Source organism: Tauraco erythrolophus, chromosome 2 (assembly GCF_009769465.1).
Source record: "Tauraco erythrolophus isolate bTauEry1 chromosome 2, bTauEry1.pri, whole genome shotgun sequence".
NCBI lineage: Eukaryota > Metazoa > Chordata > Aves > Musophagiformes > Musophagidae > Tauraco > Tauraco erythrolophus.
The window spans coordinates 112,888,371-112,901,555 of NC_141466.1; the positions used below are offsets into that span (position 1 = coordinate 112,888,371).

Below are 13,185 nucleotides of genomic sequence, written 5' to 3' on the forward strand. Positions count from 1 at the left end.
GTGCATAAGCCAGTTCCTTGCACAATCTAGTAGTTCAGCCTTTAATTTTGGACCACTTGTACCCATTCATGCTATTCCACTATGCTACTCCTGAACTCTCCTAGAAACAAATCAAACATGATTTCTGACAAGGGTAAACTTCCCTAATGCTCAAAAAGTCCGTGTCAAACAAAAAGTTACATCAACAAAGATGAAAATGCCTCCTCTTGTTTTGAGAAAAACAGTACTTGACAAGCTTACTACAGATTTTTAATGCCTTCAATAAATGCATGCAGAAAAATGTTTTTGTTTTGTTTTTAAAAAATTATTAATAAACGGAGTTAGGCAATATTTCCACTGTAGTCTTCTCTTAGAATTTGAACCTATGGAAACAGGAAATGTTTGAATTGGAGAAAAAATTTCCCATTGAAGCCTTTCCAAAGCTGTGCGTGCTGTTTTGCTTTGGTGTGCAGTACTTAAGACAGTATGTTATCGAAAGCATTCGTCCTACGAATGGAGCTGCGTATACTTTTAAGCTGAAACATTAATCTCTCCAAAAGTTGTAAGTAATCTTTTATTTTGGATCAGCACAGATCCCAAAGCAAACATAGCACTGTTACGGCTCAGAAAAAAATTGCCAGATTTTGATCCATATTCTTTGTCCAAAGCACTACAGATCCAATTTACAGAATTTCTATTCCACTGAACTGTACCACATTAAAAAAAAAAATAATTTACGAGCATAAAATCTGAAAACCCTAGGAAACAGAAAGGTATCATGTCCCCTGAAAACGATTCTCAAACTGTTGACCGAAACCAATGGGTCTGAGCTGTGTAGAGCTCTGGGTTTTTTTGTTGGTTTTGAGTTTTCTGGAAAGAGAGTGGCAGATAAATTAGGAGGAGAGGGGACATTTACTGTGACCTGATGCTTCGCCATTCTAAGGTAACTAACTGCTGTCCTGTTTCAATAAACAACCGAAAAAGGAGTCTCAGAAAAGAGTGAAGCAGAGGGTCATGGTAAAAAGGTAACAGACAACGCACTTACACAGGAGCATCCTCAGTAATGCAGATGCTTACATGTTTGTTCTCTCACTGAGAAATGAGTTAGGTTCACATGGGAGTTTCAGAACCATTATGGAAGTATTACTGAATTTCAAATAGAAAACTGAAAAAAGATACAAAAGGATTAAGTACCTGGTTCCATTAACATGGTTACTGATAAAAGTCACATTTTCCTCATTATTACACATGCATGTAAGATGAAGAAAAAGTGTAGAAAGTAATAAAAATGTGTCACCTTCCCCCTCCCTCATCCCCCATCTTTCTGGGCATAAATTAAGCCTTACAAATGAAAAGGCTACTCTGTGACATGCAATTTTTCTTTTAATTAAAAAGCTGGCTGTGTTGTGTTACATTACAAAAATGTCCACATGCATAAATCTAAAAAAGCCCCAAAATCTACCATAAATCTACAACATACTAATGATTTACATTTGACTGCTGATTCGCGTTATGAAGAAGTCTTAGATTTGGTAAAGCATCGTAACAATGTAGGAAGGCATCTACATCTTTAAAGTCTGGACTGTATTTGCTTTTTTTATTTTCCTATAAAATTGCATGAAGGCTAACTAGAGAGGCTTCCTATCATAAAATTCCAAAATCTTGATATGTCATCACTGTCTAGGTCATTCACTTACAAATATTGCCCTTTAGAAGCGCGCGTTTCTAATTGTTCCATGTTTTGTGAACTGAACTTCTACACATCTGATCTTTTAAATTATTCATGGAAATATCAGATATGATAGGAAGACAAACCTGAGATACATTTGAAGTACAACAGTATAACTTGCTAACTCCTTCATTAGTAAAGAAAACCTCTCTGAAGAGCCTTCCCAAGCTTTTCCCTGTTTTTTGTCTTAACAACAAATTCTGAAACATGTGCAATTTTATCTTGACATGAGTAGACTTCAAAGCACTGTGATCTTGTCTGATAGGTGTAGGAATTTCTGCATAATCATTACAGTAACTTTAAGAGTCTTTTCCACCCTGCTGTAAAGGTCAGAAAAAAGCTGCAAACTAGGAGGGGAATAGCATATCACCAGAGTGATGTGTCTGAAGCTTTTCAGAATAGGTTGTTTCTCCCTCCGTCCAAGTGTCTGTCTGTCTCCGTTTCTTCTAACAGCTCACAAAACGTAGTCAGTTTTATACCAAATTAAAGAGTCACATCGGCTTAGTACTAGTCTTTCTATGCGGTATTCGACTTGCTGAGTTCCTGCCTGATAGCTAGAGAAAAAGAGAGAGAGAAGTTAACAAATCTAATAGACAAAAGTAAAGGCAGAAAGCCAGAATACACAACTGACCCCTTAAAGAAGGCTCAGTCTGCTCCAACACAGTCTTATAACATGAATGATCTTTACATAAGATAAAAGAAAACTGCCGTTCTCAACCAGGCAGTACCCTCTTTCATTCTGGAAAAGTTTTGTTAACATCTTATTTTTAAGTTCTGCATCTCCAGCAAGTCTATGACCTTATCAGATGACAATCACTACCACTGAGATTATCAAAGAGCATGTGTGGGCTCATTTATTTTAATTTTTGTCTGTTTGTTTTAAGAGCAGCCTCAGGGTCCTCCCTGGAAAAAGCACTGCATTCTCCATAGCCCCAAACCAGCCAGCTCTTTTTATAACATCAGTTGATGATATCTGATATTTACCAGCAGTGGTATCAGTTTAATATGACTCCTTTTTTTCCCCCTCCATACTTTATTTTGGTACTTTTCACAAAGCAAATAAAAATGCACACCAAGGTAGTAAGTCATACAGAGTTTTATTTATTTCTTGACTGGTGGACCTTTAAGATTACGTTTTCTCAATGATTTCCCTTAACTACAGAAGGCTACTTAGGAAAATAAAAATGAAAATTTTGAGATGTCTTTTTTTTACTCTTATGTTACAGACCAAAGAGGAGAAAATTGAAAGCTGGAAGCACAATCCTAATCTGAATATTACCAGTTTTGAAATACACATCTCAGCAGCTCTGGACTATTTAAAAATAACCCACCTACCACCACATGATACTAAGGATAACTGCAAATCCCTCAAATACGGCATCTCTCCAACCACTTTTAGAAGACACTACTTGGTGTCGATATTCTATTAAAAACAAAACGCACAGGAGAGAAAACATTGAAGCACATCTGTCGGAACTGGTCTGGCACAAATCAAAGTATACCACCAGTCTAAGAACAAAGATACTTCTACCAATATATCATTCCCGGGCTGCAAACACATTTTATTTACATTGTTGTGCACCTGTAGCTACGTTAAGACTGAAGAGCAGCAGCAAACAGATCGGTACTTACCATCAATGAGTTCTTCCTTTAATTTCGTTAACTCCTTCCTCATTTCATCTAAAATGTCCTATGGTGTCAGAGCATAAGTAATAGATTAGTTTTGCAACATGAACAGATTAGTTTTGCAACTTGTAATTTTCTGCAGAGAGAAATCCAAAATTCTTCCAATCTTTAATTAACTGTTAACCCTCCTGAAATGCATAACCCACCCTCTAGCTTCCAAGTTAATCTCAAAACCTAAAGCATCCCTAAAACAGGTACAATAAAGAAAAAACCTTCTGTAAGAGTCCTACAAATTGATTCCTGTATAATTACAAGAGGAGAAGGGATATATTGAAGTTAGAATATTACACCAATGTAATTGCTAAATAAAAAAAAGTAAAAAAAAATACTTGGCATGTTCTTTTAAACTAAGAAAGCTTTGCTATAGATGAAATGTGATGTGAAATGCAAAAGAGTAGCTAGCTAAAAACTGCAAGCCAAGGAAGTATTCAAAGAAAAAAAAGAAGAAAAAGGGAGATCAAGGTATTCCCAGTCACCAAGTGGAAGACGAGCGTATGAAGGTGACGGAGTGAAGCGTCATCTCCCGCTTGTTGTTTTCTCCATCCTTTTGTCGAAGTGATGTTAACTGATGATTTGGTGACAATGTTTTTACAAGCAGAGCCGGGGGTAGTGTCTGTTTATGCAGAGGAGACTGTCTGGCCAAATCTGTAGTCATCAGGAAACTCATCCAGAAGATTTCAGCTGTTTCTTTTTTAGCTTTGGGGCTGGCATTACTGTTCACAACTGAGCATGCAATTATTCTAGTGGACTGCAGGCTTGTTGAATTCTTTATGAGCTGTTGGTGGAAGACATGCGTATGGACACATCTTCCCTGCCTTAAGTCATTCCTGGCATAAAAGTGCATACTAAACCTGTAGACGAAGGTCTCCCAATTTGCCAAGTCTTAGACAAGACTCTTGGACAAGTGGCAAGAAGCCTTGGAGAAGGAGCATGGCCATCTGGGAAGGGCCATCTGGGAAGGGAAGTGGCAAGTAAGAGCCTGCCACATGTTCAGTAGAGTGTGAGATGATTTTGCCTCCAGAGAAAAGATCTTAAAAGAGGCAGTGAAAGTCAGCATACTGGAAACTTGGGAGAGCTGTGCTTTATGGGATGACAGGAATCCCATCCTTAGAAAACAAAAAAAAGTAGCTCAGGAAAAAAACAAACAAACAAAACCCAACAGAATTTGAAATAAATTTTTTTTTAAGAAATAATAAATAAAATAAAATTTTAAAAGCAGCCAGACTGCTAGCAGCAGCAGCATTTCATGGAAGCTGTAGTAAGTGTACCACAAATCCTCTTGGAAAAGCCCCTAAATTAAACCCTAGATTCTAGAACACAGGCATCTAGAACCACTCAGCATTCTAGAATCCAACTGAGAACCAATCCTGCTCTAGAAACAACCAAAGCTGGAACCCTATCTAGAACCAAACACATAGCTAGAACATGCTTTAGAACACATCAAAACCAGAAACATGATCTAGAACCAAACACTGAGCTAGATCACGATCTAGACCCAAACGTTGAGCTAGATTATGATCTAGAACCGACCCAAGCAGGAATCCGCTCTAGAACCTCCCTCTCCACTCAAGCCTGTTGATCAAAATGCCCAACTCGCACCCTTCTAAAAACCACTGCCGCCAACACCACAATCTACAAACAGTCATCCCCTGAACCTGCCAAGTCTGGAACCCACCCACCACTCTACAGATCCCTGGACATAGAGCCTCCAGCAACAGCAAGCACATCACTGTTACTTTTGTCAAGGACAGGGATCCAACTTCAGCAGAGCTTTGTCTGGAAAAGAAGCAGATCCCATCCACAATAGACTGTGTGCTCGTAGTCTCTGCCAGAAAAGTAACTAGCATCATCTCTACATGCTCCCCAAGAAAAGGAGCTGTCACCAGTTCGGAAGGGACAAACGTCACCAAAAACCAGTACCAAGACCCCAAACATAACTCAGATCAGCACTGAGAAAGCACACTATTGCTTTTGCTCAAGCATCTCTCAAAACTGCCAGCACGCCGGCTACCCCCATACCACCGCTCTTCAAGACTGCTACCTACACCACAGACACCATGCTGAAATGCTGCGCAGCCATGGGAATCGGGCTTCCTCGCAGTTCCTAAAGACCCAAAAGATTACGAGATGCACCGTGAACCACAACAGGGCAAAAATACACAGTAGCATTCTCGCACATGGACAACTCCAAACACCTTACACAAGTCTGCTTGGGTTAGCATCAGCCCAATGCCTCAGGCAACAACTGCTCTCAGAAGGACATCTGCACTGAAAGCACCTATCATCAGCAGCAAAGATGGTCATCTTTGGGCCTCCTCAGCAACAGGTGATTTCTCCGTAGTCAGAAGAACACAAATACCTTACACTCAACTTGGTCCTCTGGGGGCTCTTGTTCTTAGGCACATGGAATGTCTGCTCAGTCTATGGATCTCTTGACTGATAGCTCCTGTCTTCATACAAGTCACAAGAGATCCCTTGCCGAGCCTCTGGTTGCACAGGTTTGTCTGTTTGGCAGGTGTACTTGACAAAGGCCTGTCACCTACAGGTAACTGTTACCAAACAATTTCCAAAGCATCCCATAATGTCTTTTCCTCATCTAACAGCACACAGCTGCCACCACCTTCCCACAAGGCTCTCCTCTGCTCTTAGCCAGGATAGCTACAGAAAGGGTGGTACCACTGGATGCTCCTTCACCACCAAACTCAGGACCATGGGTGCTCACTTTTGATATTAAAACATGGTGAAACTTGTTCTGCTAGAACAGCTCTAAGAGCTTTTTCGTTTGTTTGCTTGCTTGTTTGTTTGGGCAGGGAGAAGACAAGGAAAGTTATTCCAGGCAAGCCAGTTTCCCAGTTCCATCCTTAGTATCAACACCATCTTGTGTGCACTGTCTAACGCAAAAGCAGGAGCAAGTATCTGTGAGAAAGTAAAGGGGTTATGTTTTTAATGTTTTTTTTTTATGCTGCCATCCTACAGTTACAGCTCCTAAGAATACTGAAACATGCCTGGGGAAAAACAATGACTAATGACCACTAAATCATTATTTAAGTTTGGAACTAGTTAACAAAACAGTTAAAAACTGGTATTGGACAGCTACAAGTCCTTATACCCAAGTTTTGTATTCAAAGTATTGTATACATACCTGCTTCAATCTGTCATAATCTAGACCTTCTGACTGTACTCCATTGGCACTGGGTTGCCCCGTTGGTGTAGATTTTGGTCTGCAGTACAAAAACATATCCATGAATTACTGGCCACTCATTATTACAGGATACATAGGACTTCCCCATCAAACTTGCAAACATTTGTCTATTGAAAACATAGTAAAGAATCAGAATGAAAAAAACAACATTGGGAGTGGGAGGGTGGGAAAATCAGGCAGACCCAAAATACCACACAGAATAGAAAGCAACAATCAAGAACATTTTCCACACACTGGAAATATTAACTACCATAAGAAAAAGAGTTATTAGTTCAAAACAAGAACTTTTCAAGTATCAGACAGATTTCTCTGTCAGTGGTTTCTGATTTTTTCATAACAAGTATGAAAAGCTGAACACCTTCAAATGTCAAATACTTTTCCTTTCCTTCCTGTTTATTCGTTTCAAAAGAGATCCTCTTACAGAAACACTCTCACTAGCTAATGACTATAGGTTGATGCTGTAACTGTATGAATGCTGTGGAATCACCCTGGTAGATGTTCAACATTTGTCAGGACATGGCTGCACAACCTTATCTAACTCCATTCCAAACTAAATTATTCCATCCCTTGCTTTCTAAAGCTATTGAAAGCAAACACTGTAACAGCAGCAAGATTTATAAGGTAGCACCTGAGAGGAAGTTCTAGTGTTTTGGACTATGTCATGTTCAACGTTTGCTTACATAATACTCTTAAGACATCAAAAACCTGGCTTACCAAGATCATCTTACATTTTTAACACACATTCCACAAGAAGCGGATTCACTTCTCTTTTCTGAACCCCTCTGTTTATACATGGTGTAACTCAGACCCATGTAGTTACTACGCTTCCACAGGGCCTTGCATACCTGCAGCTATGAGCAGGGACAGGACCTAGATGGTAACAGCAGGAATACAGAAATGGTTCTCTAACATAGGGATGGATGGGTGATGGGACAAAGAAAGAGGAATGTTCTGCTGTTCTTAATTACTTTTTACATCTTGGCTAAGGCTCTCTCTTTCTCTCTCCAACACTCTATAAAATGTTAAACCAAAAAGAAGCTGTCAATAAAATTGTTGACAGTTCATGCCAAGAGGTCTCCCCTATGTTTAGAATTATGACAATATGCTAATGTTAAGGAAGGGCAGGGTATTAGTAGACTAAACTGGATCTTACTTCACTGTCCTTGTATGTGGCACTACTGAACAAAAAAGTCTGGTCTAAACTCAGTGTCTCACTTCAAAATTCTTACATAGGAGGAATTCATTAAACACTGCATTTTTCTGGACTTGTTACCTGAAGGTGCAGTCTTACTACGATGGAAGGCAGCCAGGAACAAAGAGACAAATCAGCAGGAAAGGCACCATTCTGTGCTTTATCTTCTCTCAAATAAACAATATTTTTTCAGAATAATGCAGAACATGTGAGGGACACAAGCAGTATTATCCATTGCTTTAGTTTCTCCATTTCCTTATGTATTTTTAATTTAGCTAACAAAAAAAGCTATGTTGTCACTCAGAAGAAAAAGAATAGTGAACCTATATATATAATTTCTTGGTTAATTTTTGGTTTTGTTGTGGTTTTGTGTGTGTTTTTTTTGTGTGTGGTTTTTTGTGGTTTTTTTTGTTTTGATTTTACAAAATCACTACCTTCAGCTTTCATGCATCTTCCTTTACAAGACAGCAGTTCCCTCACGAAGAAATTGCCTGATTACGTTGTCTTTGTTCAGTATGAGCTGAATATGGCTCATACTGGATTGTCTTGATGACTTTTATAACCTGACAGGACTATTTTCTTATTTGCTAACTGGAGAAAAACACTCAAAATACGACTCCCAGTAGAAAAGAGCACACACAGCAAAAACGTCATTTTGATTCTACAGAAACTTCCTCAGGTTTGTGCTATCCCGCAGATACTTTTACCTCTTGCAGGTTCCCAGTGTGAAAAACATTAAGAAACAACATGGGACACAGGAGTTGCCTATTGTTCCTCCCCCAAACCTGTAAGGGCATGTCTGTGTCGTTGAAGAGACTGGCACATTCAAAAAATTCATGAAAACCTTCACACACGTTCATAGCTACCGAGTAATTCTGGTGACAGAATTCTCGAGCCCTTTCATCTTTTCAAAAGGCAATAACTCTAGTTACCACCAGTGGTGTCGAGAAACCTTTTGACAATTTTTCAGTGCTTCATGATTATTTCTGGGCACTGACAAGTTAGTTATGTCAAGCCTAGCGGCACCCATTTAGGAAAAAACTGCCAGCAGTTAACCACGCAAAACAGAGTCAGAAGGGATTGTATTAAACTGTCCCTTTGCTGCTGGACTTTGCATCAAAGCAGAGAGGGACAGGAACATTCTGTGTTGTTATACCAGCTTGTTTCTTCACTTGGGATCACAATACTCAATGACTACAGCTGTTTAGACCTAAGTCTACAGGCGTCTAAATGTAAGTTCCAAGAGAGAAATTGCTAACATTATTATTGCTTGAAACACACCAAAGTGAAATACACAATCCACTAAGTAAGACAGAAGATGAAATATCCAATAGCTTGATAGTGGAAGAAGCTGGAAAATAGAATTCACTCTGCAACCACCAGAAAATCTACAGTGCGCTAATGCTATGAAGAGAAACCACAGTTTAGGATCTTTGATATCGACAGTGCTTAGTTCATTATGAAAGAATCTCTTGCTCAAAAACATTCCTCAAGATGAGATCTTTGGCAATTGCTGCCTCATCATGTATCTAATAAATAAAGCGTTACTTGCAGTTTACACCTCAAACCGTGAACAATGATTTACTTCAACCAGAACCTCATGAGTTTTTAAGATTCTCCATATACAGTTTCTGATCATGTCTATTGACTACTGCTTTGTTCCCATACACTATGGCATCACAGTGTTTACACAACACGACTGAAAAAACAATCAGTGTCCTCTCAAACGCAATTCTTGTTAGTTGACAACAGGCACCTACTACTTGCCTTAGTGGAAGAACCCAAGTACCAATATACTTTAATATTTTAATAAAATTACTTGACTTTAATATTTTAATAAGATGACTTTAAAGAAGAGCTCTCCACAGCCAGACTGCTTCATGTCTCTTTTGCTTCAGATCTTTAGAATAAAAAAGCAGCTCTATCCGTCATACACTACATACTCCTGCTATCCGTCAAAAATCTCAATAGGAAAGCCTCTTTAAAAACTCTACCACTTAGTCTTAAGAACATATTCCATTTCTGCTTTCTGAAATGCAAGACTTTCTTCATTGAAATATGACAGATCATAATTCGTAAACTAGGTAATTTCTAGTCTCAGGCAAATCTAGCTGTCTTCCCCCAAAATTACCCTGTTTTTCCTTCTTCAATTTGCTCATAAGAAAGGTTAATGGTGAATGCAGTTGTCATTAAGAAAAATTATTAACTACTGAAATTTAGTGAATAAAACATCCCAACCATTCGATCCTAAGACAGCTGAAGAGCTCTCCCATGTGGTTTTTCATAGCATTGCCTAACAGGACAGTGAGGCAAGCTTGATAGTCCCTATAACACCTTAAATCAAGCATGCAAGATAAAGATTTTATTCATGCCAACATGCAGAATACACCACCCAAGATAAGTAGCTAAAGGGGGAACTTTTCATACAAAAGATTAAGTAGTCACCACAATGAGTGCCTTCATGGAAAACAAAGTTGGAATTTGACTCAGTAATTCTGAGGGGGTCTGTAACACGTTTACCTGTGGAAAGCTCTTAAAACCTGTAGGCTTTCAATGTCAGTATTTTAGGACTGCCACTGCAGAGCGTGAAACTGAGATCTACAGCTTAAAATACACATGATGTTAATTCTAACTTGTGAATGTTCCCAACAGAAACACTAATACTAATTTAACAAGTCTTTTTTTTTTTTTCTTTTCTTCCCCTTTCCAATGTTTAAGTCAGGCAAATCTATTTGTTATCTTTACTTTATTTGCAAAAAGCAGATGTGAAATCTCACCTGGAAAATTAACTGCTGTTCCTGTTTATCTTACCTTACATTTTTGAAAATCTGCTTCCCAAAACACTGCAAATGGTTCACTAAATCCTGGCATATCCAACAGGAATTTCTACCTTTGCGGGTGGTGATAGCAAGAAAACCAGTACTTAATATGAATTCATAGCTGGTTCTTTAGCCATCTCAATTTGTCTTTGACACCGGCTGCTTTTAACCGGTCCAAAAATGGACTCAACTGGACAAACAAAACGTGAAGAGGAAACTAATGGTGCATGTGGTGATTACCAATCCATGTAGAAAAAGTCCAACCCTGAACTGGTCAAAATGGTTATTACAAAGCCTCAAATCCCAACAGGATGATACCTGTTTAATGAATCATAGAACCTGTTTTCAGAAGCAAGCAGATTTTTCCACGGAGATTCCCGTCTACGAAGGGGAGAAACACTACCTTAACAAGCTATAGTAAGTCTTAATTTTGTTCAGTTTTAGCACCTTAAATACCACGGAGTTTCACTAGTTGTATTCCAAGAATTCTATTTGAATGTTTCAGGAAATACTAAAAGCACAGAGCTTAAGTCTTTTCAAAGTCTGTTACAAAAAAAAAAAAAAGCCTGATTTTAAACGGGACACTAGTTATTTTAAAATAGAATGTTCCTTCTGAATAACAACTCCTTCATTGTCTACCTGTTTGGAAGCTCTGAAGAGAAAACTTTGCTTACTTGCCAGTTTCTTAGGTATGCTTTGTTTAATTCTCCTAAATGACTCACATCCTCTCTGTAGAGGTCAGAAGCAGAGCCTTATCAGGCAAAAGATATCCCCTCCTGGCAAACACGGCATTAGTGTTTCAAACAGCAGCACCCTTTGACTAACTCACTCAAAGAAAGTTACTTTAACAAGCTGCTTGTTGAGATAGACTTGGCAACTATAGAGAATTAAGAAAAATGCAAGGATATTCAAGAGAGAATTCTACTAATATAATTTCTTTCTTGGTAAATGAAACATTATTCATCCTGGCAGGACAAACCGTCAACACTGACTAGAACACTGTACCAGCAGTCATAAAATATATGCTATGGCACCTTCCAGCAGGTTATGAGAGCACTGAAAAATAATACTGACATTCAATAAACACAGAATTCTTATTCTGGAAGTACTTTTAGAGTATACACCCACTAAGGCTCTCCTCAGGCTGAATTCTATCAACATTTTCTATTGGATGACTGAAGACAAAAGCTTGCTGGAGAGATGTTCTCAATAAGTCTCAAGAGAAGTCTCAAGACTCCTCTAGGAAGAAAAAATTTTTAAAAATGGACCTCGGTAACCTCTGAATTTCATCAGTTGAAAGAAGATAAATGGAACAAGATGCATAAAACAGTTTATAAGAAGCTACAGCTGTAAGGACAGATAGAATGAAGACTTAAAGACATCACACACTGCCCAGAGGAGTCTGATATGAAGAATTGCCTTATTTATTAATCCCTTCACTTTCTTTTCTTCAACTGGGAGAGAGTCTGGGAGAGTGAAGAACCACCCAGGGTAGGAGCAGATCAGGTCCGGGAACACCTAGAGAACCTGAAGGTGCACAAATCCATGGGACCTGATGAGATATATCCACAGGTCCTGAAGGAACTGGCAGCTGAAGTTGCTAGGCCACTAGCCATCATATTGGAGAGGTCCTGGCAGTCTGGTGAGGTTACTACAGATTGGAAAAGGGCAAACATAACCTCCATCTTTAAGAAAGGGACCAAGGACAACCCGGGAAACTACAGACCAGTCAGCCTTACCTCTGTGCCAGGTAAAATCATGGAACAGATCCTCCTGGTAGCTGTACTAAGGCACATCAAAAATAACCAAGTGGTTGGTGACAGCCAACATGGCTTCACTAGGGGCAAGTCGTACCTGACTAATTTAGTGGCCTTCTACGACAAAGCTACAGCTCTGGTTGATGTGGGTAAAGCAACAGATGTCATTTTCCTGGACTTGTGCAAGGCGTTTGACACTGTCCCACAGGACATCCTTGTCTCTAAAATGGAGAGACACGGATTTGACAGATGGACCACTCGGTGGATAAAGAACTGGCTGGATGGTCGCACTCAAAGAGTTGTGGTCAATGGCGCAATGTCTACATGGAGACCAGTGTCAAGTGGTGTCCCTCAGGGGTCTGTTCTGGGTCCAGTGCTGTTCAACATCTTTGTCAGCGACACGGATGATGGCACTGAGTGCACCCTCAGTAAGTTTGCCGATGACACCAAGCTGTGTGGTGCCGTGGACTCACTTGAGGGAAGACATGCCATACAGAGGGACCTTGATAGGCTTGAGAAATGGGCCAGTGCAAACTGCATGAGCTTCAACAAGTCAAAATGCAAGGTCCTTCACCTGGGTCGGGCCAATCCTAGGCACAAATACAAACTGGGCATTGAGTGGGTTGAGAGTAGCCCTGAAGAGAAGGATTTGGGGGTGTTTATAGATAAGAAGCTCAACATGAGTCGGTAGTGGGCTCATGCGGCCCAGAAGGCCAACCGCATCCTGGGATGTATCAAGAGAAGCGTGGTCAGCAGGTCAAGAGAGGTGATTCTCCCCCTTTACTCTGCTCTTGTGAGACCCCACCTCGAATACTGCGTCC

At 39.6% G+C, this 13,185-nt stretch overlaps 1 protein-coding gene across 1 annotated transcript in view; it reads right to left on the reverse strand.

Annotated features, from left to right (window-relative positions):
* Positions 1-1,322: 1,322 nt before the first annotated feature.
* ENAH (ENAH actin regulator) overlaps positions 1,323-13,185 on the reverse strand; it is a 102,572-nt gene continuing 90,709 nt past the window's right edge. The window contains exons 12-15 of the mRNA XM_086631762.1: positions 10,926-10,988; positions 6,537-6,615; positions 3,341-3,398; positions 1,323-2,262 (exon numbers count right to left, since the gene is read on the reverse strand). Of these exons, the coding sequence (XP_086487888.1) occupies positions 2,225-2,262; positions 3,341-3,398; positions 6,537-6,615; positions 10,926-10,988 (238 nt within the window). The 3' untranslated portion in view covers positions 1,323-2,224. The remainder of the gene's footprint in view (positions 2,263-3,340; positions 3,399-6,536; positions 6,616-10,925; positions 10,989-13,185) is intronic.